Source organism: Salvia splendens, chromosome 12 (assembly GCF_004379255.2).
Source record: "Salvia splendens isolate huo1 chromosome 12, SspV2, whole genome shotgun sequence".
Classification (NCBI taxonomy): domain Eukaryota; kingdom Viridiplantae; phylum Streptophyta; class Magnoliopsida; order Lamiales; family Lamiaceae; genus Salvia; species Salvia splendens.
Window position 1 is genome coordinate 27,964,656 of NC_056043.1, and position 27,906 is coordinate 27,992,561.

Below are 27,906 nucleotides of genomic sequence, written 5' to 3' on the forward strand. Positions count from 1 at the left end.
TTCCTATTGAAGTTGGTGTTGTTCCACATTTGACAATTCATCGACACTTGTAACTGAGTTATCGATATTATAGAGTATAGAGTCAAACATAATACTCCATCCGTCTCATATTACTCGCACTTTTCATTTTAGGCCGTAAATTTAAGATTGATTTTTTAGTATAATTAAATTAGAATCTTAAGTGTAATGAGACATAATTTAATAAATGGGCTCTTACCTTAATCTAACATATTAATTCTAACTTAAACTATAAATAATATAAGTAGTTTGAAACGAGCCGAAATGAATAGTACAAGTAACATGAGATAATTCTAACTTAAACTATAAATAATGTAAGTAGTTTGAAACGAGCCGAAATGAATAGTACAAGTAACATGGGATGGATGGAGTACAAATAAAGCTAAACTGTGTAGTTTGAAAGAAAAATAATCAAACGTTGTGAACAATTTATACGTTTATTACTTAAAACAATTCACTCCAAAAATCATATTCCACAATTTTAAACGTGAAATTATTAAGTTATGAGAAAGAAAACAAAATTATTTAAGTTTATTATTGAAGTGAGTCATATTTTGGATTTGGTACATTAGATTCACTATCAAAAGTCTTGAAGGTGAATATCATGAATTTTAATATAAAATTAATTGTGAGTATTATAAATTTTAATGGGAAATTGGTTAAGGGCATCCACAGTGGGGCGGACGATAGGCCGCCCAATGCCTTGGGCGGCCATCGTCCGCCACTGTGGGTGCGCGAATGATGGACGATGCGTCGTCCTCGCCCGACAGATAGTCTGCGGAGGAAGCGCGGACGATAGGGCATCGTCCGCCCACTGTGGGCGACGCGGACGATGCAACGCGTTTTTGTTTTTGTTTTATTTTTAAAATTCGAAAAATTCATTTATATAAATACCCCATACCCCACCTTCGTTTGTAACATTTTCATTCGCATTTACTCTCCGAGCGCTACAATGAGGCGAAGCCGCCGAGCGCGTACAAGCGCCATAGGGAGCAGCTCCGCAAGCACTGTGATCAGGTTAAGAAGCAAGTCAACCTGTTCACGGCGAAGTACGAGAATTGCTCGAGGGAGCAGGGAAGTGGCGAGAGCCTGAGCGACGTGCGCGATAGAGCGCTGTTGTCGTACCAGTCCATGTACGGAATTATGCACACCGGTGCGACAAAAAGGACGAAGACCACTGACACTGGTTGTTACATGAGCAGCGAAAGCGGTGCATATCCGGTGGACCTCAACCGGACATACACGGAGGATGAGAGTTCGGGCACACCGATTTCTAACTCGTGTATTTTTTTTTAATCAATGTAGTATTTGTCGTTTTTTAGTTAATCGTTGTGTTTTTTAATTAGTTTACATTTATATATTTGAAAACATTTAAACTAATTAATAAAACAATAGTAAAACCTATAGGGCGTCCCACTGCAGGTGAAAGGATATGAGGATAAAATGCTGACGCGGCGGTGTATAGGACGGGCTTTAGGGCGCGCCTTAGGGACGCCCCACTGCTGATACCCTAACTAATTAAAAAACTGAGACAAAATATACTTTAAATTATTACTAATGAATAATTAGCCGAAAGTAATTATTACAAATAAACATGGTTTAAGTATTCATATTTCATACAAAGTGCAGAGAAAGGAAAAAGTCTAGACATTGCATACACGCACAAAATCCTCTTTCGTCACTCCTCTCCTAGGTTTCTTCTTCTCTCTCTAACTTTCTTCTCTGCTATCTCTCTTTCTCTCTCCTGCAATGGCTGTTCCGAAATGCGAATTTCACAATTAGGGCTCATGTGGGGAAATATAATTGATCGCTACTGAAAACCGCGTTAAGATGTAATTTTAGGGGGCTTTCAAGGGTTATCTCGACGGGAAATCGAGTTTGTTGCGGACTGCTTTTTTCTTGTAATTAAATCTAGAATTGGTGTTAGGGTTTTGTCGCGCATGAAGGGTCCGCTGGATCGAACGAAGGTGGTGCTGCGGCACTTGCCGCCCACGATTTCTCAGTCAAACCTCGTCGACCATATTGATTCTCGCTTCTCCGGCCGCTACCATTGGTTTTCTTTTCGCCCCGGAAAATCTAGGTAGGGTTTTACTTGCGTATATTCGCATGGGAATTGTGGTTGATTGGACTTGCCTTTTTCGTGGTTTGATTATTTAGCTCTTGTTAGGTGTGTATACATATGTATTTTTGTGGAGGTTGTCTGTTAGGTATCTGTTGCTTAGTTAAGCAGGAATGGGGGTGGGTATTCGATTGGTGGTGTGATATCTGCATACTTTCTGGTTCAGGTGTAGGAACTTTAAAACTTCAGATTATTGGTTCTTGTGCCATTTATGATTTTTTTGGAATCAAGTTTAGTTAGTAGTACTCTGCAACCACAGAAAAGTATTTGGTGAACTAAATAAAATGTGGTCTGCATCTATATATGCATTTTTCTTTCTTAGGGTGTTGTGCATTGATGAGAAATTTGTTACTTCATTGATATTTAGCTTTTGATGAGGAATTTAGTGCCTGTTGGTGCATTCTTCTAATGTTTCTGGGAAGGAAGCTGTCTGACTTGTTCACTGTTGGATATGGTTGTCATGGAAGGGTTGTTTTAGGACTTAGTGTTCAGTGGGACCATTGGGAATTTAAAAGTAACCACTTATTGCACATGGGCAATCTTTTACCTTATGGTTTGCTTGTATTGTATGGTAAAGACTATTCTCTAGTGAGGTTATGTTGTATTTTGTTATCATTGACCTCCACAAGTTGGGTGCTTGTAACTCACGTGCTATAGGGAAGTGGGGGTATCAGGATTCTTAGGTTAAAAAATTATTCTCTTGGAATTTATGTTTGTGTCTTTTGTGGTCTGACTTGCATTCGATACATAGAGAAAATTGTTTGATACGTAAGCTTGTCTCAGTCGTTGATTTCATGATTTAAGATGTGCCTCTCTGAATGTTTACATTTCTTCTCTGCAGCCCAAAGCATCTAAAATATGCTAGAGCTTACATTGACTTTAACAAGCCGGATGATGTAATTGAGTTTGCTGAGGTTTTTAAGGGGCATGTCTTTGTTAATGAGAAAGGTAATGTTCAGAACATTAACTAAAAAGTAGTACCCATGGTGATCTGTTTTTTATTATTTAGGCTTTTCCACCTTCGCTTCTTATGCTTTGTTACTCCTGTTTTTGGTTTGTTTTGACTAGTAATACCCAGCTTTTTACCGTGTTCTCTTCGTTATGAGAAACTAAATGTTTTTTTCTGACTGAGTGACCTTAATTTATCTCCTTAGGAACACAGTTTAGAACAATTGTTGAGTATGCTCCTTCACAACGTGTTCCGAAACAGTGGTCCAAGAAGGATGGCCGTGAAGGGACTATATTGAAAGGTAATACATGTCTGATCATCACATGCTACTGAATGCTATCCGACTTATTTTAATTGTAAACAAATATGTAGATCCTGAATACTTGGAGTTCCTTGAATTTCTTGCAAAGCCCGTGGAGAATCTTCCCAGTGCAGAGATACAGTTGGAGAGGAAGGAAGCAGAACGAGCTGGTCAGACTTATTAGATGTTATTCCATGTTGTGAATGCAACAAGCTTATATAGAATAAAAAATGAGCTTGTGTTGCCTGTAATATTTGGTTTTTTACATGAATCATTTGGCCTTTTTTCCTTTTAGGTGCTCCAAAGGAAGGTCCTATAGTCACCCCGTTAATGGACTTTGTTCGTCAGAAAAGAGCTGCAAAGGGTGGAGCTCGGGTAGGTCTCATCACTTTTTACTTGCAACAGGCTTTTCCTTTTCCCCTTGAGAAATATTGAAGAAGAAAAATCTGTTGGAAGTAAATGAATTATTTTCCCCTTTCTGTGAGAATATGACACGTTAGTATGTGGTGCGATTGGTGGCAAATTTATTATGCTTTTCCGGTTGCCCCTATCAAGGTTCTCTGATACTTCTTTTGCAGTGTGCAAGCGAAACATGCTTTTGTAGTGTAAATAGACCTTTGTCCAGCTCTGGCTAGCATGTTGTATGTTAGCTCTTAGAGGATGGAAGGAGCACAAGTGAACGTTGTGATATATAGAATATGAAAGTTACTTAGGCAAAAATTACCCTGAAGAATAATTCCTGACATAATAAGTTGGTCCTTGTGATTATGATATCATAGCAACTCTGACTTGTCATTGTTCTCAAGTTCTTTTTAAATACTTGATATGCTTTCACTTGAGGCAATGTTTTAGTCAAAATTTTTTTCTTTTTATTTGTTGATATGCTTATATTTTGTTTCTTATTTACTGTACTTCATACATTACACTTGAGATTAAAGTTTTGGCTTAGGTAAAGTTTTGTTGCAACTTTTCTTATTTTTTCCTTCATTTTCTGCTCTGTGTGGTGGCTTAAATCCTCTGGACTGAATTGTTTGTATCTCTCATCCACAGCATTTCACTGAAATAATTTCTCAGTTGCTATCAGTTATTTTTAGATTTTTATCACTAGTTGTATGGTCACTAACTTTGTTTCTGTCACCACTCCTTTTAGTATTACTTTTTTGGTATAATTTGTATGTACGTCTGATTTGTCTTAAAATTTGATAGAGGACTGTGTTGAATGGGAAGTCATCTAGAAGAGCTGGTGGAATGCCATCTAGAAATCCGGTCTCTGGTTCTTCAAAACGAGGCTCAGAGAAGAGGACATCTACTACCATGGTAACTAGATTCTTAGATGCGATTCTTGAGAGTGCTATTGATCGTAGTGTTGAGTTTCACACCCATTTACAGACATTATGGACAGTAATCTTGTTTTTGTCTTATACTGGATTGGGTATTTTAGCACTAACATCTCACTCTGTTATATATTGTACAGTATGTATTAAGGGACAGTTCCAAGATTCTGGGAAACAAAGATAAATCAACTTATTCATTGGCTCGCAAACAAGATGTTCAACAACTGAATGATAAGCCTATCAATTCAGGATCTATAACAGGAAATGAATTATTAGAAGGGGAAAATGGTATGTTCCTAATTTCTGTACCTGGATTTCATTGACGATGACATGCTCTTTTTATGTGCTAGATTATCCAATGTCATTTTGATTTTGAATTTCTTATTGTTGTACCGTAGTGAGGGATTTCGCATTATCTATTTGAGTATTTCAATACATTCTTTGTCATGGTTCCTGGCATGGTTTAATTCTTCTGATTGTATGTTTGATTCTGTAATGATTGTTATGGAAAGTCCAGCATTGAGTATTGGAATACAAACAGATACCAATCTTATGTGCAGATAATGAATCAATTCTTGAAAGTAATGATACATTCTAGGTTACTTGGTTTTTGCATGTGAAAAGACTAGGAAGAGGACTAGGAACATATATGCTCTGTCAAAAGACTAGGAACATAAATATAAACAAATGGAGCATGAATGCTATAGATTGTCTTGGACCTCTTGAGTAGGAAACGGAGCCTCTTTAATATTTTTGTGATATTTTTGACCAGTAATGTTGATTGGCTTAATTCATGTTCAAACCTGTTTAATTTAATTTTAGTCAATTGAATGCGTAAATGATAATGGTTGGAGTTCTACTTTTCCATTGACATGTCTTTTTAACGGGTTTTTTTATATTTCTATTTGTTTCTGGTTGGTTTGTTGGTTGGTTGATTTTTTTGTTTGTAATGTCTTGTGTGTGGTGAAATTTGATCTTCATAGTACTTCGAGTTTTGCTCAATTAAGTTACTGGACTCTTTCAGACTATAAGAAAGATGATCACTTTCCACTTCTAACTTCTTTGCTATTCTTGCGTTTATCACCATCTCTTGCAGTCCCTTCATGGTATGCTATTTAATTTGTTTTAGGAGGTACAGGATCCACTGGTTCTGGGAAGAAGAAAATCCTACTTCTAAAAGGAAAAGAAAAGGAAATTCCTAATGTAAGTCTTTTACGGTTTTGTATTATGGTTTGTGATTTGAGTCCCTAGGAAGAGGAAATAAGTTTCTCAAGTCAGCTAGGAATTGCATATCCAGCGCAGTAGTTCTCGCATGGTTCATAATTGTATGATGATCACCAACAGTTTTGATGTCCTCATCCATCACACACACTTTACCTTTGGCTTGATACACTGAAGCTTTAGGTCTTTTTGTGGAAACCTATTGCTGTACAGGTTGCAAAGTTAGCTTTTAGGAGTACCATTAACCATTATATACTCCCATTCTATACTTTAGATCAAATTGTATCATCATGAGTAGCTTCGGTTTTTTCATTCTTACAAAATCTCATGTTGCAATATTGTACTCTATTTAAGGATTCTTGTCAGGACTGGGGAATGTTTCGAACTGGCCCCAGTTATTAATTGTTCGAATTTCACCGAGATCTAATTTAGATGAACTCCATTACAGGGAAGAAAATGAAATTGCTATGTGAATTGGATATTGTCATTGCCTTTGGCTCTATTTCCTTTGATATATCTGTTTGGTTTATTTTAAAGGATAGACTCATTCTGATCTTCTATTGTTTGTAGGTATAAAAGTTTAGGGTTTAGGGCCCTATAATAATTCACTTCCAATCTTCCATTATCTTCACTTTAGGAGCTCTTCCAAATTAATCAAAATAAAAGTGCTATGTCTTATCATGTTAAGAATTAATATTGTTTTTCATAAAAACGTTACTATGCTTTTTTTTGTTTTGATGATTGATGAATGATTGGTTTATCTTTCAAAGCACATTAATATGGATACACCTTCGATCCTGTTGCCAATACCTCTATAATGGGAATTTGCCAAATGTTACTTTTGTCTTCTGGAGGCAAGCTTACATCTTGGATATCTGTTCTGGCCTTAGCATATTTGAAATAATAATGGATTAAAAGACATGATTTCACTTGTATGTCTTCTGTAGGTTTCTGGCGGTTCGTTAATGCAACAGAACACAGCCTCTCCTGACAAAACTGCTGCCCCGAAACATAATCAGCAGCGTGAAGCTAGTGGAAAGATAATCAGGAGCATTCTTCTTAGCAGGGATACTCGTCAAAATCAACCATCTTTGGGACCACAATCAGAACTGCCTATCCAGTCTTCTACTCAGGAAAGAGATAAGAAACCTCCTCGACCCCCAAGTGTGCAATCACTTCAGAAGGATACAAATGGGGCTCCTGAGGACAAGTTAGTCTCCAATGATTTGCATGTTTTACCCACCGAGAAGCAGGGGAGACGGGGAAGGAACAAGGATAGACCTGATCGTGGTGTTTGGACTCCACTTCGACGTTCGGATGGATTACATTCAAGTGATGAATCATTATCCTTGCCTGCTTCACAGACATCTGAAACAGGGGATGCAGCAGAAGGTGTATATTTAATCGGATAGGTTTTTCATTTAATTTCAAGTGATTATTTTCTTTGTTGAAATCAAACCGCTAATAAGATTTGCTTTCGGTGGCTTACTAATTACTATGCACTATCCTGTCTAAAGTGATAATGATGTGTGTTCTGTTCAAGGTGCTTTGGTCTCAATCTTATCTAATATCAGGTTTATATGATTGTTTATGCCTTTCAGGAACTCATGTAGAATCAAAGCAAGATATGCTGGTCACACGTGGTGGTGACTTCAGACCCCTAGGAGGTGGCCGTGGTAGGCATTTCTCATCTGACAATGGTGAGTTTTACGTTTAAAGTTTGGGGAAGAAGTGGATATATAATCCCTTACATTTGTAAGTTTCATGCTGATACTTTAGGAATTACTGTAGGCCCTTATAGGCATGGGATTCGACGTGGGTCAGCTTATGATGTGAAGGAAGCAGATGGCTCTTCCATTGTAGAGGGGAAATCTTCAAAAAGGGGAGGTTCTTCTGGCTATGGTTCTAATGAGGTCGATTGCTATACTTGAACAACTGTTAGTCTCATCATTCAATTGTATTGTATGCTTATATATATTTCCATAAAATTACAGAAACAAGTGTGGGTCCAAAAGTCCAGGTCAGCTACATAGTTTGGTTGTGTACGGTGAGCTTCGTTTTAAATGACTGCATTTCCCATTGATTTTGGTTCTCGTCTCTTTTTGCCAAACACAAGATATTACTGGCTCCAGATTACATAATAAGTAATACCTGTTAATCTTAAATTCTAGCTAGTGTTGGGCTGCGTAGGTTTTGTCTAGTTTCATGCAGAGAATCACCATCCAGTTTATACTTTTTACCACAACTCATAGTTTCTGAGTCAGCCCTTTGAAAGTGTAGGTAATTGTGTATTAAGAATAAGCATTCGTGATATCTGTGTCCATGAAGCTAGATATGAATATGATGATTGCAGTCATATGGTATGCTGTATTATTTATGCACAATATTTTCCCAAATATGTTTTTTTGCGTTACTATCAAATATTGCAATTTCAACATCACCTTTCAAACTGTCTGGCTTGTACTGGTAAGATGACATTACAACTCTATGTTCTTCTGGGGCCTAGCACTGAATCTTTGGTGACTGCAGTAGTTAAAATTTTGCAGTTTTTGCAGTGAAATGCTTTTGTGAATTGCCATTTTGAAGCATAAATCAGGATGCCCGAGAGAATATCCTGCAAATGCAGGGTATATGGAGACAGATGTGTTTAGCTTGGAAGACCATAGAGGCCTTTCAGTTTTGCCTGAATGCTACAGATGGTATTTACTGCTTGGTTGATTAAGAAATTATGATCATAAGTCGAAGATGGTCAGGGAAAAGAGCAAGAAGTTGAGAAAGTGAATATGTCAAGCGTATAACACCACCATATTGATCGGTGTCCCTTTGTTAGGTTTATACTAATTGACAAGGCTATGCATCTCCAGTTCTTGCCGTTGATTTACTGGCTATCAGGGATGATGATGACTTTCATTCGCTGAACTGTAAATACAAATCTGAAGTGGGTGTACTGCTACTGCTATATAGTATGTGGTTTTGTCAAGCGGTCTTCTATCCGGTTTCAGTAAATTTACGATTGTAGACCCTGGTTAGTACCGGGATTTACTGTATCCAGCTTTGTTTAAACCCAGTTGTAAGTGGTTTTAGTTGTATGACACCCAACTATAAACTGTGTATCTTGAGGAAAAGGGAATTAGGAATGACTGCCAGTGCTGGACAGTGCTTTGACCTCATTGCTTGTTGGTTTGAATGGGAAATAGAATGAGCTTTTCCCTTTTGGGGTCAATATCCGCAATGCAATTCTTCTAATGATAAACCTAATCCCGAATTATAGAGCTATGTCGGTTTTGATTAGAAATAGAATGAGATTTTCATGGCATTCATCTTATTTTTGAATCTCTTATATATCAATATTTGATGGGCATAAATAACTTTAGAGATGAGAGATGGTGCTGGAATATTATGAAGTAACATGTGAGTATAATCCTATATACTTTATACAGTTATTTAGAGAAATATGCAGTACTTGTCTTGTAGAAGTCTTGTACAAAATTTACTCAACAAAGTTTATTCTTTATATCATATAAGTATTGTTTAGACTTGAATGTAACCAAAATTTGTCTCATTTCAACAAAAAAAAATTACTGTTAACAATCATACCTAAATGTATGGACTAAAAACTAGGAAAAAAATCAGAATATGAATTTGATTAGTTACGTGGTCGTTGGGCGTAGCTGTTGATTTTAAGTCTAAACTATTTGAACATAATTGCTACTCCCTACTTATAACATGTGTTTGAAAGGACGCAGTTAGATGGTTCGAAATTATAAGTTCCGAGAATAAAAAATTGCTAGACTATATAAATGATCAAACCAATATTAGTTGAGTAAGAGCATCTCCAGCGGCGGACGTCCGACTCGGACGTCGGCGCCGGGCGACCGGACGTCCGCCATTGTGGCAAAAGGGTCGGATACGCCCATCAAGGTAGGACGTCGGACGTCCTCGGATATCCGAGGGACGTCCGAGTGGACGGGCGCCATTGTGGGGTGGGGGTAGGACGTCCGGTCGGTCGTCCGGTATTTTTTATTTTTTTAACTCTATATATACGGCTCGTTGAACTTCATTTCATTCGCACCACTTGTGTTAACAAGTTTCTCTCTCTACATCTCTATTTTCAAGTATATCTAGAATGACTAGTGACAGTGATAGCGAGGATGAAATCGAGGTCGCTGTGGAAGGTGCGATAGATAGGCTGCTACAGCAGAGGGAGCAGCGGCAACAGCAGGCGGCGGTACCTCGTCCGATCTATCGTCGAACTACAGTACCCCGTGACCGCATTGCTGCACATATTCGGTTGTATCAGGACTACTTTGCCCCGCAGCCGCGTTTTGGGGATGCCTTATTCCGACGGCGTTTTAGGATGCATCGTCCGCTGTTTATGCATATCGTGGGTGCTTTAGAGAGAAGATACCTGTATTTTAGGATCAGGGAGGATGCAGCAGGCAAACCCGGACTCACGCCCTTACAGAAGTGCACTGTCGCAATCAGACAACTGGCGTACGGAGGCGCGACCGACATGTTCGACGAGTACCTCCACATTGGCGAGTCGACAGCCATCGAGTGTCTGCATAATTTTTACACGGGCGTGAGAGCGATATTCGGGGAGCGGTATCTTCGTAGTCCGAGCCCCGAAGACTGCCAGAGCCTGATAGATATGCATGGGTCGGTGCACGGGTTCCCTGGGATGTTGGGCAGCATAGATTGTATGCATTGGGAGTGGAAGAACTGCCCCGCCGCCTGGAAGGGGATATACACTACCGGCTTCAAAGCCAAGCATCCCACGATGATCCTTGAAGCTGTAGCTGACTACCGGCTGTGGATATGGCATGCTTATTTCGGAGTCGCCGGGTCGAACAACGACATCAACGTCCCCTGTTCAACGATCAGTGCAAAGGCCTTGGTCCCGCCATCAGTTTCGTCGCCAACGGCAACCAGCACAATATGGGATACTATTTGGCGGATGGGATATACCTAAATTGGCCCGTCTTTGTGAAGTCAATCAAGCATCCGCTCGGAGAAAAGAAGACATACTTTGCGAGCCGTCAGGAAGCAGCGCGCAAGGATGTGGAGCGGGCATTTGGTTTGCTCCAGAGTCGATGGGCGGTAGTGAAGGGTCCTGCACGACAGTGGTATATTCCCAATATCGGCGATGTCATGTACGCATGTATCATAATGCACAACATGATTGTCAAAAACGAAGCTGAGGAACTGACTCAGTGGACCAATGAAGATAATACGGGTACAGGTCCAAGTCACGGCGTGGCCACCGCGAATGTGAATATGGGGGTACCTCATGGAGAGGTTCAGCGGTTGCGTGCATTTGCCGACATGCGGCAAACAGATGCCCATGTTCGACTTCAGCACGATATTATCGAAGAGGTTTGGGCGCAGAGGGGTTGACGTTGATGTATGTTTTCTTTAAACCATGTATGTTTTTTTAATGAAGTTGTTAAAGTGTTTTTTTAATGAAGTTGTTAAATTTTCCCGTTCGTATTCGTGTTGAAATTTTTATTTCCGTAAACGTAAATTGCATAATAATTTGTGAATTTGTGATTTATTTTATTGCGGGAAGTCCTAGTGGGAAGGGCGATGGGAATGGCGAATTGTGCAGGGGAAGTCCTACTAACGTGGCAGTGGGATGAGAAGTCCTAGTGACGTGGCAGGAGGTATTTTTGGGAAGTCCTAGTGGATGTCCGAGTGGGACGGGCAACCACTGGAGATGCTCTAAGGCGGCTCCCGGGACTATATCGACCAAATAAAAAATTGCTAGATTGTATAAATGATCAAATCAATAGAAAAAAGATATCGAATTTTATTATAATAAAAACACACCGCTATTTAAAATAAATGATGAAATTTGTTGTGACTTTTGTACTGTTCATCATTATATTTTCTTTAATTACATAATAATCATCTAAAATCGACCATCATAATATAGAATTATACTAAAAAATATATTCAGAAGTTAACTAAAAATTACTACTATGATTTATGTGACAAATTTCATCAAAAATTTGAATTTTATGGCACAATTAAAAAATGTGCAAAAGTTATGATTAATTAATTATTTTTATAAGTTATGAATTGACCCGAAGTTAATCAAAAGTTGTAATTTAAATGACAATTTTTTGTATTTTGGATTTATAACTTCCAATTTATTTTTTATGTTTAAGAAATTCAATAATTTTATAAGTTATGAAACCAAAATAAATGTTTTGTTAGTAATTTGTTTAATCAAAAAGATAAATGACGTATTTTATTTTAATTATGTAATATGTCATTTAATTTTATACTCCACCTGTCTCACAATAATTGTCACTCTTTTCCATTTCGGTCCGTCCCACAATAATTTTCATACTGCATTTTTACATAAATGGTAAGTGCGTCTCACATTCCATTAACTCATTTCACTCACATTTTATTATAAAACTAATATAAAAAAGTGGATCTCACATTCCATTAACTTTTTCAACTAACTTTTCTTTACATGTCTTAAAACCCATGTCCATAATTATTGTGGGACGGGGGAGGGAGTAGTTTATATACTAGACATGCACAAAGAATCAACTAATGGTCTACCGGTTAAGTTCAATTGATTTACGAAGGATATAGCTAGCTAGCTTCGCCGAATCATTTACTATCAGTCTATTTGTAATTATTTTTAGGAGTGTGAGAAAGTGACATGAAAGCGGAGCCAAATTTTGCGTTTGTTAAAAAAGAGAGCATTTTGTAAAGTTGAGCACCACAAATGTATATTTGAAGCAAGCTTCACCACTTCATTCCCACCTTCATCTCATCCATGGCGTTGGCTACTGCTACTGTTACCGCTATCCTGCCTCTAAGGCCTTCTTTCACCTCCAATTCTAATTCCAAATGCAGCACAAGCAGGATCAAAATTTCTGCGCAAATTTCAACCAATGGCTCCCCACTTCTCGCCCAAACCTTCTCAGGTTCGCTCCCTCGCTCTATCTCTCTGATAAACCAAAATAAATTAGTTGATTTTTGTTTTCTAGTTTAGGTAAATGGTGTAGTAAGTAACGTTTTAGCTTTGCATTGAATGATTTAACCTTAATCTTCATCATAGATATCTAGAAATATGATTTAGATTACTGATAAATATCCTGAAAATTTCATCATGAAATATATTTGGATGTACTTGGACATGTATGAGAATAGAAATTTGATTGCTGAGGTACCTTGATAAGCTAGATTTCTGCAGCTCTCATAAATTGTAGGCCTGCCGATTCTTATCTTGAATTCCCTTCACAAATTCACTTTTCTCAGGTAAGTGAATAAGTTAAGAGGAAAAACATCTTAGGATATTTGTACATGACATTTGATCAATGAGGGATGGGTTGCAATCGCTAAGCAATAAAGAGTTAGAATCAGTTCATGTTTCTTTAATCATAGAATATGAGATGATATTCTGTCTAAATTCTTGTTGAATTATGGTCATCAAGGACCTGTTATTGTCTATCATGGTTATATCTTGAGTTCGTTGGATTCCTTCTCACCCATAAGTTTGACCAGTTACTGTCATCTACAAAGGCAGGTAGAACCTCGTAAACAAAGTACTATTGAAGTTGTCCTCCATTGGAAAATTGTTACAATCTAAGGTATTTGGTATGATTCTGTCCAAGATAAATTAGACAGGTCTGAAGTCTTCTTATATTTGGCTTGGTCCTAAGTCCATGGAGACATTTTAATATTTCTGCAGATTGAATCGCAGGGAAGCCAGAGGCAGATGTCATAGTTATAGGAAGTGGCATTGGCGGACTGTGTTGTGGTGCACTCTTAGCTAGATACGATCAAGATGTTTTGGTATTGGAAAGCCACGATTTACCTGGGGGTGCTGCTCATTCATTTACAATCAAAGATTACAAGTTTGATTCTGGTCCTTCTCTATTCTCCGGTTTTCAATCAAGAGGTCCTCAGGCAAACCCTCTAGCTCAGGTATATTGAATTTTTTTCTCATTATTTTGTTTGTGTGAATAATAAATAGTAGGCCCCATAATTTACAAATATATACTGGCAGTATCTAGAATGGTTAATGTTGTGTTTGCCATGAGGTCAGGTGTCTCATGGATTTGGTTAGCCTGTAAAGTTACACTCATACAACTCTAAGTTGTTTATTATTGGATAATTTGAAGGTCCTCGATGCATTGGGTGAATCACCTCCCTGTGCAACCTATGACTCGTGGAAGGTAATCATACCCGAAGGTGAATTCCTGTCTCGCATTGGCCCAACTGAATTTTTCAAGGTAAACATTTTTTGCCATTTTTCGAGGCATTAGTTATCTCCCTTTCCTACTTTACTTTTTACTATCAAGAAACCTAAAAACTACTGTATCAATATTGAGATAGAGATGAGAGAATAGTGTTGAGACTTCCGCAAGCTCTGGAAGATACCATCTCCATGAAATATTGATATAAGAGATATTCTATTTATTTATTTTTTGTTTTTTGAGATAATATAAATGCAATGATACCTTTCAGTTTCAGATATATTGCATGGCATCGTATAACTTCAGAATCATCCTGAGGTTAGGAAATCAGGAATCAAGGTTATAATGAAAACAAGTGACAAAGATGATAAAGAAAATGAGCTACACTAGAGAAAGTGAACTGTATAACCACATCTTGTCTTTAATCTTAACAATGCTGACAAAATGATGTTCCCATGACAATATAAATCGTCAAAGTTCTGATTATAGAAATATATATGTTCGCTCTTGTATTATTTTTCAGGATCTACAAACATATGGTGGTCCAAATGCTGTACAAGAATGGAAAAAACTTCTTGTGAGTACAAGTTTTTTCCATTTATCTTTGATAAAATTTGGAAAGTCAAAAGATGCTTACATTTATGTTATTCTCCTAAGTTACCTGTGGTCCCTATGGATAACTCTATACTGTAGGATGCAATACTACCATTATCAGCAGCTGCCATGGCGCTTCCTCCATTAGCCATTCGAGGTGACTTAGGTGTTCTTTTAACTGCTGGTGCTAGATATGCCCCCTCCCTCTTCAAGTCTTTTCTTCAAATGGGACCTCAGGGAGCCCTAGGGGCTACAAAACTTGTCAGGCCATTTGTGGAGATACTTGACTCGTTGGAGCTAAAAGATCCCTTTGTACGAAACTGGGTGGATCTTCTTTCCTTTTTGCTAGCAGGAGTGAGATCTGACGGTGTACTATCTGCAGAGATGGTAACCTTCGTTTTCTAGCTTTCAAAAGCATTTTTTTAGCTTTCAAATGCATTCTAAAAAGGCAGAAGTTCTCTGATCTTCCTTCATCTGCTCTATGTTTAGTTGACTGGCTTTCCTGCATAACGTATTACATTGATTTTGAATAATATGTTGTTTACTGATATAAGATCTGTCAGTGATCTCTGATGCTGTATAGGGCTGCATTTATCTGGAACATACTTTGGCTACTCTTTTTATGTTTTAAGAACAATCATTTTTCTTGAAACATCTCTTATATATGACGAAGTTTTTCTTGAAACATCTCTTATGTCTAAGAATAATTCATTTTTCTTGAAACATCTCTTATATATGACGAAGTTTTTCTTGAAACATCTCTTATGTCTAAGAATAATTCATTTTTCTTGAACATCTCTGATGTCTTATCATACCCGTGCTTCCCTTGTGCTTCCCTTTTTTGTAGATATACATGTTTGCAGAATGGTACAAACCGGGCAGCTGCTTAGAGTATCCTATCGGAGGTAGTGGGGCTATTATTGATGCTCTCGAGCGAGGTCTAAAGAAATTTAATGGCCGCCTGTCTCTTAGAAGTCATGTGGAGAGTATTGTCGTTGAAGATGGCCGAGCAATAGGAGTGAAGCTAAGAGATGGACAAGTGAGTAAAAAGTCAGAAAAACAAAAGTGACTGTATATTTGATGAATAGATTCTCAAATGTGAATTCATGCATTGATTCGAAATGATTTCACTTGTTTAGTTTGTTCGCGCTAGAAAGGCTGTTGTGAGCAATGCATCTATGTGGGACACGCTGAATCTGTTGCCGAAGGAAGTCCTCCCACAAGCTTACCAGGAGAGGATCAAAGCAACCCCGCAATGTGAATCATTTATGCATTTACATTTGGGCTTTGACGCAGAGGTGAGTTTTGCTTGATCTCAATAAAATGTTACAGAACTTTCTTGTAAAAATGTGATATACAATTGTTTTGGTTGTATACAAATGCGATGGTTGATTAGGGAATCAGCGACGATGTAGGAATCCATCACATAGTTGTGAATGAATGGGAGAGAGGAGTTGATGCCGATCAGAATGTTGTTCTTATCTCGATACCTAGTATCCTAAGCCCCGATCTTGCACCCCCTGGGAAGCACTTATTGCATGCCTACACACCAGGAACTGAGCCTTTCAAGCTGTGGGAAGGTCTTGATCGCAAAAGTGACGAGTACAAGCAACTCAAAGCTGAAAGAAGCGAGGTAATAATGCTTTATGAAGTGTTGAAACATTGATATACCTTTAATGAAGTGATAAAATGGTTGGTAAATATTGATATGCAATAACAGGTAATGTGGAAAGCTGTGGAGCGAGCTCTAGGGCCAAATTTCGACCGTGGCAAGTGCGAGGTTAAGTTGGTGGGGACTCCATTGACGCACCAGAGGTTTCTGAGGCGGAATAGAGGGACGTATGGCCCGGCTATAAAGGCCGGGAAGGCTTCGTTTCCCGGCCACTCGACTCCCATCTCACAACTTTTATGCTGTGGGGATTCTACTTTTCCGGGCATAGGTGTGCCTGCAGTTGCGGCCAGTGGAGCCATTGTTGCAAACTCACTAGTTTCAGTGTCTCAACACTCCCAGTTACTTGATGCTGTAGGATTGTAACATTCTTATTGCTTAGTTAAATTATGACTGTTGTTATGTTTGGCTAAGATTACAAGTCAAACCAAATAAATTTTAATGTCGTACAGTGACGGGCGAATTTGCATTACTTCCTGATTCAGTGCAGTCATGGCATCAATATCAAACTTAGACCTTAATCTGTTGGTTACCACAGGTGGAATTTGTTGCCCCGAACACTCCCTTTCACCCTCAACTACATTGATCTCCACACTAGTCTGACCATCTACGAAATAAGTCTTGTGTTCGCATATAAGCGTTTGATTTTTTGTTTTTTTCGTAACTCCTAAAATTGCTCATCATATTCACTTGCCATATACACTAGGGACCTGTATTTCCGACCGCCAAAGCGTGCTGAAATTTTTTTCGGAACATTTTATTCCCAAAATTGAAAAGACGGGTACTAAATGGGAAAATTGAAAAGACGGGTACTAAATGGTAATTAGTTAAACGGTGAGACATTTTCAAGTAAATACACCAAAAGATGTGACATTTTCGACCCGTGAACGCGAGAGAAATGAAATTTTTTATCAAACAATTGACTGAAATTGGATTGAATGGAGATCATGGATGGAGATGGTACATGGCATCTATCTTCGCATTTCATGTATTGACAGCAAGTACTCATTCTCTCCCCCAAAAATAGGAACCTTTAAAACTGTACAGGTTTTAATGCAAAACTGATAAAATAAGAGAAATAGAAAGAAAAACGTGTTAGTGGAAAAAAAGTCTCATCTCATTAGAGTGAGAAATTTCCTGAAAGTTTAACCTTTTAGGAGACTGAGGAAGTATAATAAAATGTTGGAGTAAAATATTATTATGACCAAACTTCACATAAGTAAAAACTGGGTTGTCTTTACTGAGACTAAAAGCTGCAAATACGAACTATGGACTATGCAGTGAAACTGCCATTGAAATTCCTTAATCAAAAATATCTGAGAGTCAAATTTCAAAACGAATCAACAATTAAACCTCTCTTTACTTGTATGTAGTAAATACGTAAGGGATAAAATAAAAGACAAATCCTTCGGGAAAAAACAGAACCCAGCAGAGTTTGTAGAAACCAACAGTGCAATAATCAAACCACTTGATAGTTTTCAGCAGCGAGCAGCATTCTCTGAGCATACCTAGGAGGATTACCTCCTTTCAGAGGCAAGACATTAACCACCTGCAATGGATGAAATACGTAAGAAACGGCCACAAATATTTACCAGGATCATTACAGCTATAGCTATTCTCTTCCATGGAAAATACTCGGCAAGAGTTCTAAAAGATGTAGCGTGTGATGCACAGAGGACAGAAGAGAACCTGTAGATTACTGAAAGTTCTTGTAGAAGTAAAGCGCACAGAAATTGGGAAAAGATCTGATGTATCGATTGCAGGAATAACAAATTCCATTGATCCACTACAGGCACACCATAAAAATAATAAACCAAATCAGAAACAAAATGAATCAGATTTAAAACTAAGCAGAAAAATTCAGTGCCAATTAACCTGCGATTGGAGTTATCAATCAGCAAAATAGACCATTCCAAAATTGATTTCCTGGCATCGTACCTGCAATTGGTATTCCGAAATGCTCACTGCTTACTTGATATATTGAACAGGCTATTAATTGAGAATGAACATCAGAGTACAAGCCTTAGAATCAACAATAGTCTCAAGACAATTTCATGCTAAACAGTAAACAATAACCTGGCCACATATTGGCTTGCTCATATCTCTATATAAACAATGACTGTTTCTTTAAATCAATTTGTATTTAATTTCCATCCAGTTCCTTATACTCCACTTCACAACACTCAAACCAGCACCACAAGCTAACAGTTTAACCTAGTCACGTTACAGTCATGAAAGGACCCACATGACAAGGATGGATGTTGCATCATGCACAGTACAGTCATCACAAAATCCATGGACAGCAGCCTCATTTAATTAGTTACTAATAAGTTAATACCACAAGGCTGTCTAACATAGGGTACTTCAAGTCTGATTCTGGCTAGTTGTGTCTTGAGATGATCAAGTGGGCTTAGATAGCCCTATAAGTGGGTGCGGCTTGCATTAAACATCAGATAAGCTATAAAAATGATTTTGTTTCAGGAGAAGAGCCGCACACTGAGGGGGCAATACATGGTGTTACATTCCACTAATCATTATGGACCTATCTTTGAGAGATTATCTTATTTGCTCAATCACTACATCAGACAAGTGTATCTTAGCTTCACAGATTAGAAAACTCTAGCTTCTGATCTAGTAGTCAACTTTTAGAGGTATCAAGTCATGTTTTGAAAACAATACTAAACACAATGTATGGGAGATAGCTTTTAGATGTATCCGGGTTTCATAGGAATAACTGAGAAACTCCAACCAATACTAAGTGATAGTAAAAGATACATAACATCTCTAGTAAGCCTTTAGCAATGAAATGTCAGTAGTAAACAATAAGATGAAACCACACCTCCAATCCCCATCAATTTGTTGTACTTTTGGTGCCTCTCTAAGAGCTGGAAGAGGAATTGAGATCACAACATTTTGCAGATCAAAACTTGGAGCTTCATACTCTAAGTTCACATAGGTGTCATTGCCAGAAACAGAAGGCCAGCAGCTAACTGCAATGACAAAATTAAGAAGTAGACCATTTACAAGATGGCATATCTTTTTAATGTCTCAAATGACCATTTACAAAATTAAGAAAGAGTACTTGGGTGACATAGAAGAAGAGCTTACTTGACAATGGCACGAGTGACTCATCTACACTTTGCATTCTCCATCTCAACAAACTAACACCTTCATTGCCCTGGCCAGAAGGGAACGGACGATTTGGGTCCTTAAGACCCAATATGCTTTCACCATTGTACAAATCTTTATTTATGTTGGGGTGGGTCTTAAATATAACTCCAGGATTATCACCTGTCTCGATCTGAATCAACATCAGAAAACAATACTCTCAATAGCATTCAACATGAAAAAGTCTTTCCAGATACAAGTGAACAACAATCAGGGCAGTAACAAGAACTGAGGTACCTGAACTTGGATGAATCCATCCTCCTGGTTAAGTATCTGGAGTGATAACATTCCTTGCAGATCAAAGTTTTCAATACCACCGTCCCGTTTTAATGTTACATTAAGCTTTTCTTCAATACTTAATGTAACAGGGTCACTTGGCAGAGAAGCAGGTGCTTTGGACTGACCAGCACTTGGTCTCACATCTTCGACAATCACTTCACCTTCAGCCTTGAGAGATTCCAAAAACTGGTTGGTTCTTTGTGTTTTTCCAAGCTTCATGCCAAAATCTTTTGACGGAGCTGTAGCAGAGGATGGCAGACGACCTAATCATTGTAATTCAAAAGAATTAATACAGCCTAAATTCAACAAATTTACCATTAAAACAACTTTCAACTTTTACCAGTAACATAACTAACTACTGTAACATTTAGTTAAAAAGTAGTACTGTATAATAACATAATTTTTCATATGTAATACTAGTATTTTTTTTAACTCAATATAAAAACTAATGACCAACTTGTATCAATAGTGACACGTCGAACAAAAATAACAGTAACCAAGAAGATGAACTCAGAAAATGCATTTTAAAGTATGCTGAATCTTTCGGTGATGTGTCTAGATAAATTATTCCTATTAGCTTTATTCAAAGTTATATCATCTTCATAAAACTTGTTAGAGCATCCTGATGATACAGGTCAGTACTTCCAATACAGATTATCAAGTAGCTGCAACTTTTTTTAGAGGGCAAACCTTTCTGCTTAGAGGAGTAGTCCCCTTCGGTGCTTAATCCAAAGCTAGAACCACCTCCAAAACCACCATTGCTGCTAGATATGTTAGTGTCACTGCCAAAGCCACTGTCGATTCTTCCAATACTTGATTGAAATGACATTATTCCTCCCTTGTCACCTCTATTCTTCTCAATCTATATTGAACATGTAATTAATTAATCGATCCATGTTATATGAAAATGACAAACAGAAATTGAGCAACAATGAGCATTTACCTTGCTTTTGTCAATCTCACTAGCCTTTTTTTTCATGATATCCTTGGTTTCATTGATTTTACTTTGGAGGACCAACTTGTGTAGTTTCTCTTCATGACTTTCCATTTCACAATACTGCTTGACTTGTGCAACTGTGACATTTTCCTTGTGTCCCAGTGAGATAACTTCATCAAATGCAAAAAGAATCTCAAAAGCTGTCTTGCCAATGCCTTCCTCATCTAGGGAATAAGAGTACTCAGGCACCTGAGATGGTTAAACAATGGTACAGTTTACAATAATACCAAGAAGGTCAAAATTTTCTAAAAATAATTGATGTTAGATATGATAATGACTTCAAGTGATGAAGGTTGAAGACTACATCTACAAAATTAAGACATATATGGAAGACCAAGTGGGATACAGAATATGAACATACAAGCAAACTCAGAATCTAAGATCAATAAATCCAAGCCAAATAAAGAAAGGTTACAAGTTTAGAAAGTAGTCTCAGTGTCTCCAAATCCTCAAGAATGTTACTCTGCTTATTTGTAACAAGAAGCAGATAGAGGGTCTCTATTGGCTGATAAACATAACGGACATTCTCAGTCTCAACATAAGTATGTTGTTTCCCTGTTCCCACCAATTTGGGGAAAGCTGCAAGATACCCCTCAATTCGTATACGAGACATGTCCACAAACTGCCTCGAGACAAGTGCTGTAAAAGATACAAAATCACATTGTTACATATGCCCATTGTTCTAATAAAAGGAATGAACATAAAAGTTGACACCATAGAAAATTCAGAGAACTTGCCAAAACTAATCACATGTATACTAAATAAACTGAATTGCTAAAAAAGCAGAGCAGCATAACTAAAAATCAAAGGTGAACGTATAAACATTAAAAAAGGCGTGTCATGAAAGTTCAACAGAAGGCACAAGGACCATAAAGAAGACTTTATAAACAGATGTATGATAAGAAAAGGCAATGCATGGAAAATGCAGATAGGTTTGAAACAAAATGGACAGAACCAAATTACACAGACAGATGTAAAAACAACTAGGGAAGACCACAAGAAGGCCAGTACGATAAATAATAGATGAAGTATGTGCAGTCCAAATCAAGAAAACAAAATACTTAATAAATATCGATGTCCCTGTCAATCGATTCTGCAAACAGACAGATTAATTAGCATGCATGCCTAATCATATTCATGTTCGCCTAATCATTCTTGAACGTAATGTTCTAGCTTGAGGACAGGCTGAGATCATTACAATGCCAAAGAGATTTTTCTTACATTCAGCACGGGCATGGAAAAATAGCTATAACAACTAAAAGCACTGACAAAAGATAGCATCCTCACATATCCAACTTACATATTCAAAATCAGGAGATGTAATACATGGAAAAAAAAGTTAAGGGCCTACCTTTGCCCGATTTACTTATGATAGAAGCCGCTAGTACAACCTGCACCGTATAGATAAACGTCAGAAACACAAATAAAGCAGATCAAAAGGAGAATCAAACAGAAAAAATGTCATAGAAAACTCACCATCTTGTTTTCTCAATTCCACCACCGGACACAAATCAATATAAACGTGAAACAACAAGAGAAAAGCCCCAACAACACCTACAAAATCACAATTGAGCCTTCAATTTCTCAGAAGTACCAAAATAAAGTGAATTTCAGGGAAAAATAGATAAATACACAGCACGCTAGCTACACAATCACAGGATCTAGAAGAAGATCCAGATCCGACGCGATGCAACGCTCTTTGTTTCAAATTCGTAGAACGTAGGGATTCATGAAAGTTCAGATTTATAGAAAATGGAATGTGGTTTCCGTGCAGATACACGGGATTAGAATGCAACAAAAAGGAATCAGAAATCAGAGCTAGTTTCGAGAAGATCAACCGAGAAAAACTCCAGATCAAAAGTTACGTTACCTGAAAATTCACCAAGATCCAGATCAAGCGAGTACTCAGCAGAGTGCTATGAATGAATGAATGAATCGCGAAGCAAGGGGTTATATATATATATCTGGTTAGTTTGGTTTGGACTACTCACCCTTCGGAAAATTACTCTTTTGCAAATCGCACCCTTAGAATTAGAATAAAATTGTCATAATAATCCCTAAATTTGATTTCATTACGTTAATAAAAATAGCTGATTATAGCATGACTTTTTACACTTTTTACAATTGTTCAATCATGAAAATTTTGGGTGAGTTATTTGTCTGAATTTATTTATGAAAGCTGAAAAAATTAAAGTCATGTGTTAAACTACTGTTTTAGTAGCTAATGTTTTGTCTATATAGTACTTTATGAATGTTAGTACTATATAATTTTTCTCAACTATGAGATTATGTGACAATTGAAAAAATATCAAAATTATGATATAATTAATTATTTTTATAAATTACGGATTGACTAAAAATTGACCAACCTTGGTAGTCTTTCCTTCAATTTGCTCAATTAGGAAAAATAAAAAATAACCAAGCCAAAAATATCAGTGTGAAACCGAGGAAAAAAATAAATGAGATACTTATTAAATTACAGACATACAAAAATAATAATATCATATTATTTCGTGAACGGAGAAAATATATCACGTAGTACATGCACTAAATAAAATGTTTTAAATATATTTTCAAAAGTTCAGAAATTCTTCTTCTCACTTTTTAAAAAAGATTGTGTTATAGTTTTGATGCAATTGTAATATTGTATTCGTTTTATTAAAATAATTCATATTTAATATTCTCTTCATTCTTTATTAAATGTTTTATATTTTCATTTTTGAACGTCTCTTATTAGATGTCTTATTTCACTTTTACTATTTATTATAGATGAACCTTAAATGCCGTGACCTCGTATCACTTACACTTTTATTCAAAATTTAATACTCCATATAAAAGCACGATCCAAATTCTACTAATTTTTTCACCCACTTTCCTTTACATTTCTTAAAATCATTGACATATGGATGAGTAAAATAAGTGAATATCCGATTCGAACCGAATCAAAACTTAATATTCGGTGTGGTTTTTTGATTCGGCCAAGTTCTGTTTAAACTTTTGGCAAATATCGATTTTCATTTAAGTTTGGATAAAAAAACAAAAAATTGAATTTCCTTTGAATACTATTATATAACATTGTACCTAATATACAAACTGAATATTATAAGCAAGCTTCATATAGAAGAACATTACTTTTGAATTGATTTTATAAAAATCAAAGTATTAAATGAGAAAAAACTAATTAGATGGATAAAATCACGCAAAAAGAAAAATTCTAGAGATTTGATGTCTAACTTTAGTTTATTGATATATGCTGTAATTAAAGTTATGATAACTTATTAAGTGTAGTTAAAAAAGACAGATATGTGCTCGAATTAGAGCATAGCCTATGCGCCGCGCGATCTCAACATATCGCTAGATGGTTACGGGCTCATACTTCTTCAACCATGTCGTTCATGAGCTGACCATGATCTTGTTGGTTGTGCATTGAGGCCTGTCTAGCTAGAACCTCATCGAAGCCCAACGGCAATCCTCTAGCGGGGGGCTCGGTCGCCGTGTTGGACGAGCTAGATGCACCGTCATCATCGTTCCACTCGGTGATGCTCCCACCTTCATGCTCAACTAGCATGTTGTGCATGATAATGCACGCATACATGACGTCCGAGATGACTTCCTTGAACCAGAAACGAGTCGGCCCTTTCACAATTGCCCACCGCGCTTGGAGCACACCAAATGCTCGCTCGACATCCTTCCTCGCAGACTCCTGCTTGTGCGCAAATAAAACCCTCTTCTCACCAATTGGGCACCTGATCGTCTTCACAAAAATAAGCCACCGTGAGTAGATGCCATCGGCCAAGTAGTACCGCATGTGGTATTGGCGCCTGTTGGCAGTGAACTCGATGATCGGGCCGTTGCCGTTACATTGCTCGGTGAAGAGGGTGGATGATTTGAGGACGTTAATGTCGTTGTTCGACCCGGCTACGCCGAAGTAACCATTCCAGATCCAGAGCCGATAGTAAGCAACGGCTTCGAGGATCATCGTCGGGTGGCTGCCCTTGTAACCACTAGTGAATTGGCCTCTCCACGCCATCGGACAATTCTTCCACTGCCAGTGCATACAGTCGATGCTCCCTAGCATCCTAGGAAAGCCGTGCACCGTCTCGTGCATCTTCATCAGGCCGTGGCAATCAGTGGCAGTCGGCTTGCGCAAATATGTGTCGCCGTAGGCCTCCACAACCCCCCAACAAAAGCTTTTCAGGCACTCGCGGCCTGTTGTTTCACCGACGTGGAGGTATTCGTCGAATATGTCCGTCGTGGTGCCGTAGGCCAACTGACGGGTTGCAGCCGTGCACTTTTGCAATGGTGTAAGGCCGGGTTTGCCGATGTCGTCTTCCCGATACGTGAAGTATTCATCAACGACAACGTCCGAACAATGCTGAGAAAAAGGTAACGCGACATTCTAAACCGGCGTCGGAAAACAGTTGGTCCCCACCGTGGTCGATCGGCAAAATAGTCTTCAACCAGACAGTGGTGAGCTGCCGCGTGGTCGCGTGGGACATACGTCCAACGTTGAATAGGCCTATGGACCTGCTCGGCCGCCTCCGCCTCCGCCTCCTTTCGCTGCATTTCCTCAAAGCATTCCGCCATGGCCTCTTCAACGGCTGCATCTAAGGCTTCAGATGTCGAAGTACTTGACTCCGAGGAACTATAACTATTGGTGTCGTCGCCGTGGTTCATTTTGGTATGCGAAAGAGGTAGATTCGTGAAAGATGAGCGAAATGAGAGAGACGATATGTTCGTATGAAAAGTGAATGAGAAACGAGGTTTAAATAAAAAACGCGTGTCATCGTCCTCGACCATCGTCCGCCGATCCCACAGTGGGGCGGACGATGGCGCGGACGATAGGCCATCGTCCGCGCCATACGCCGCGGACGATGTATCGTGCGTGAGCATCGGGCGCGCCCTATGGCCGGCACCCACAATGGTGCCATCGTCCGCACCCGAGGACGATGGACGCCATCGGGCGCCCCATTATGGGTGCTCTTATGCATTTCTTCTTATTTTTCAAGTCTATTTGCTATCAAAACTCAATAAACACGTAAAAAAATTAAAAATAAAATAATGTGTAATAATATACCATAATTCATATGTAATACAACAAAATTGGTCTAGTGTAATAAACACTAAAAACATATAAGTTCCGTGTATATCAGTCCTATAGTTTTTTTTTATCTCCAATATTGTATGTATATTACCAAGTGCAACTAGATTAATCCTAATTTATGTAGAATGCCATTTGTACTAAGTTTATGATTTGATTGCGTCTTATGATTCTTGTATATGGTGTTTTTATGTTGAAACATAGATAAGAGCGTTCAGAGGGGGGCGGACAATGCCAAATTCATCGTCCGCGCCTTATGTATCGCCGCGGACGATAGCCTCGGAACACGCATCGTCCGTAGTATCGTCCGCCCATTGCGGGTCACGCGAACGATGCAACGCGTTTTCCTTTTTTATTTTTTCTAAAATGTATATATATACCACACTTTACCACTTCTATTTCACTCTTCTATCTTCTCTTCCTCTATATTAAATAATGAATCCGGGTGATTTTCCAAATCCGAATAGTCCCGACGGATTGCCGATGTTCGGCAGTGGTGCACGCTGGCCGGGAACAGACCCTGACGAATACCGGCCCTTCGATACACAAGGTTCCATCGAGTCCAACTGGGAGGCACGGATTCATACGGGCTGTCCGACATGGAGCCGTCCCCCACCCGCGCCCCCGCCTCGGCCTCCGCCCCCAAGGAAAGGAAGAAGATGACCAAATGCAGAGCCCAGAAGTTGCCGACTCCGGAGAACAACGAAGAATTTGCCCCAAGGAGGACGAACTATAGACCCGAAGAGACCGTTCTTCTAACGAGGTGTTGAGTTGATATTTAAGAGGACCCGATGTTTGCCAACAACCAACGACAAATCGCGTATTAGGAGCGCATCATTGAGCGCTACAATGAAAACAAGCCGGTGGCTGAGTACAAGCGGCGGAGGGAGCAGCTCCGCAAGCACTGGGATCAAGTGAAGAAGCAACTCAACTGGTTCTCGGCGGAGTACATGAATTGCTTGAGCGAGCAGGGCAGCGGTGAGAGTTTGTCCGATGTACGCGATAAAGCGTTGGCGTCGTACTTATCAATGTATGACGAGTTCAAGCACTACTCTGCCTTGCTCATCGTGAAGGACAAGCACAAGTTCCAAGGAGGGATTATGCCCATATCGTCTGCGTCGAAGAGGACGAAGAATACCACTACTTGTGATTATACGAATAGCGACAGCGGCGCACTGAAAGGATATGGGCTAGATTAGATTAATATGGATTAAATAATTATAGTTGGGCTACAATTATATTTAGTCCATAAGCCCAACAATCATGAAACCCTAATGACTCTTTGTCTATATAATGGTCATTTATTCTCCATTGTGGGGGATGAGAAATATCGTAACATTAGAGAGAAAATACGTAAAGCTTTTGTAGAGAATTCCTAGCTTTCTCTATAGAGCGATTGTACCGAGGAATTGTTCCTGCATCGGATCAGAATACACGTGGACCTCGATAGTAGTGGATTCAACTTGCAGGACACAATCGTAGAAGAAAACACAACAACAAGTAAGATTTAGTTCCGTTGTGTTTTACATGCTCAACTTGCAATATGATTATGAATCTAGATCTGTTATTCTTGTCTGCAATTTCCGCTGCGCTCATTAGATGAATACAAGAATTACTAACAGTGGTATCAGAGCCCGGGGCTTGATTCATAATTAATTTTGTTTCCTAATTAATTTGTGGATGATTTTGGAAATCAAAATTATGAAATTGGATTTCAAAATTCTATGACTGCCGTCCAATGCGTTGTCCTCGCCTTCATCTTCTTCCGCATCGGCGCCGACTTCCAATCCATTCATCATCACCGATTTCAAGTTGATAACCGTATCTTCTCTCCTGTACGCCTCCGGAACCACCGCCACGTCCCTGACCTCCGGTGGAGGTGAGTAATCCGCATAATAAGCCGGTGGAGGAGTTTTGTTAGAAATCAGGTGCTG

At 38.5% G+C, this 27,906-nt stretch overlaps 3 protein-coding genes across 6 annotated transcripts; 2 read left to right on the forward strand and 1 right to left on the reverse strand.

Moving 5' to 3' along the window:
* The first annotated feature begins 1,639 nt into the window (after window positions 1–1,639).
* Window positions 1,640–9,165, forward strand: LOC121758872 (regulator of nonsense transcripts UPF3-like). Of its 4 annotated transcripts, none has more exons than XM_042154294.1 (13): window positions 1,640–2,098; window positions 2,979–3,085; window positions 3,292–3,387; window positions 3,459–3,557; window positions 3,683–3,762; window positions 4,594–4,704; window positions 4,862–5,009; window positions 5,851–5,924; window positions 6,890–7,334; window positions 7,544–7,642; window positions 7,722–7,855; window positions 7,937–7,989; window positions 8,489–9,165. In XM_042154294.1, exons 1-12 carry the CDS (start codon window positions 1,959–1,961, stop codon window positions 7,973–7,975), a joined length of 1,572 nt encoding a protein of 523 aa, XP_042010228.1. In that variant the 5' UTR covers window positions 1,640–1,958; the 3' UTR covers window positions 7,976–7,989; window positions 8,489–9,165. The 4 variants fall into 4 exon arrangements, with proteins under 4 accessions (XP_042010228.1, XP_042010227.1, XP_042010226.1 ...); XM_042154293.1 differs by having other exon boundaries at window positions 8,498–9,165; XM_042154292.1 differs by having other exon boundaries at window positions 7,937–9,165.
* Window positions 9,166–12,582: 3,417 nt separating this feature from the next.
* LOC121758070 (prolycopene isomerase, chloroplastic-like) lies at window positions 12,583–16,916 on the forward strand. Its single transcript, XM_042153509.1, has 9 exons — window positions 12,583–12,889; window positions 13,669–13,892; window positions 14,090–14,200; window positions 14,688–14,741; window positions 14,858–15,145; window positions 15,606–15,797; window positions 15,898–16,056; window positions 16,155–16,391; window positions 16,479–16,916. Exons 1-9 carry the CDS (start codon window positions 12,739–12,741, stop codon window positions 16,791–16,793), a joined length of 1,731 nt encoding a protein of 576 aa, XP_042009443.1. The 5' UTR covers window positions 12,583–12,738; the 3' UTR covers window positions 16,794–16,916.
* A 778-nt stretch (window positions 16,917–17,694) lies between these two features.
* LOC121759734 (coatomer subunit delta-2-like) lies at window positions 17,695–22,894 on the reverse strand. Its single transcript, XM_042155417.1, has 12 exons — window positions 22,742–22,894; window positions 22,348–22,425; window positions 22,223–22,262; window positions 21,287–21,510; window positions 20,818–21,060; window positions 20,565–20,736; window positions 19,833–20,137; window positions 19,536–19,728; window positions 19,267–19,417; window positions 18,303–18,365; window positions 18,117–18,213; window positions 17,695–17,976 (listed from the first exon to the last, which is right to left on the reverse strand). The coding sequence occupies exons 2-12, from the start codon at window positions 22,348–22,350 to the stop codon at window positions 17,887–17,889; spliced, it is 1,581 nt and encodes a 526-aa protein (XP_042011351.1). The 5' UTR covers window positions 22,351–22,425; window positions 22,742–22,894; the 3' UTR covers window positions 17,695–17,886.
* Window positions 22,895–27,906: the final 5,012 nt, after the last annotated feature.

Bases quoted from the DNA above. Each gene is read 5' to 3' on its own strand.
- LOC121758070 (XM_042153509.1), top strand. From the start codon at position 12,739: ATGGCGTTGGCTACTGCTACTGTTACCGCTATCCTGCCTCTAAGGCCT. The intron at 14,201-14,687 runs GTAAACATTTTT...ATTATTTTTCAG, and splicing joins GCCCAACTGAATTTTTCAAG to GATCTACAAACATATGGTGG. The intron at 16,392-16,478 runs GTAATAATGCTT...ATGCAATAACAG, and splicing joins TCAAAGCTGAAAGAAGCGAG to GTAATGTGGAAAGCTGTGGA.
- LOC121759734 (XM_042155417.1), bottom strand. The intron at 20,138-20,564 runs GTTTGCCCTCTA...TACAATGATTAG, and splicing joins CTACTCCTCTAAGCAGAAAG to GTCGTCTGCCATCCTCTGCT. The intron at 19,729-19,832 runs GTACCTCAGTTC...ATGTTGATTCAG, and splicing joins ATGGATTCATCCAAGTTCAG to ATCGAGACAGGTGATAATCC.
- LOC121758872 (XM_042154292.1), top strand. From the start codon at position 1,959: ATGAAGGGTCCGCTGGATCGAACGAAGGTGGTGCTGCGGCACTTGCCG. The intron at 3,763-4,593 runs GTAGGTCTCATC...AAAATTTGATAG, and splicing joins CTGCAAAGGGTGGAGCTCGG to AGGACTGTGTTGAATGGGAA. The intron at 7,856-7,936 runs GTCGATTGCTAT...ATAAAATTACAG, and splicing joins CTGGCTATGGTTCTAATGAG to AAACAAGTGTGGGTCCAAAA.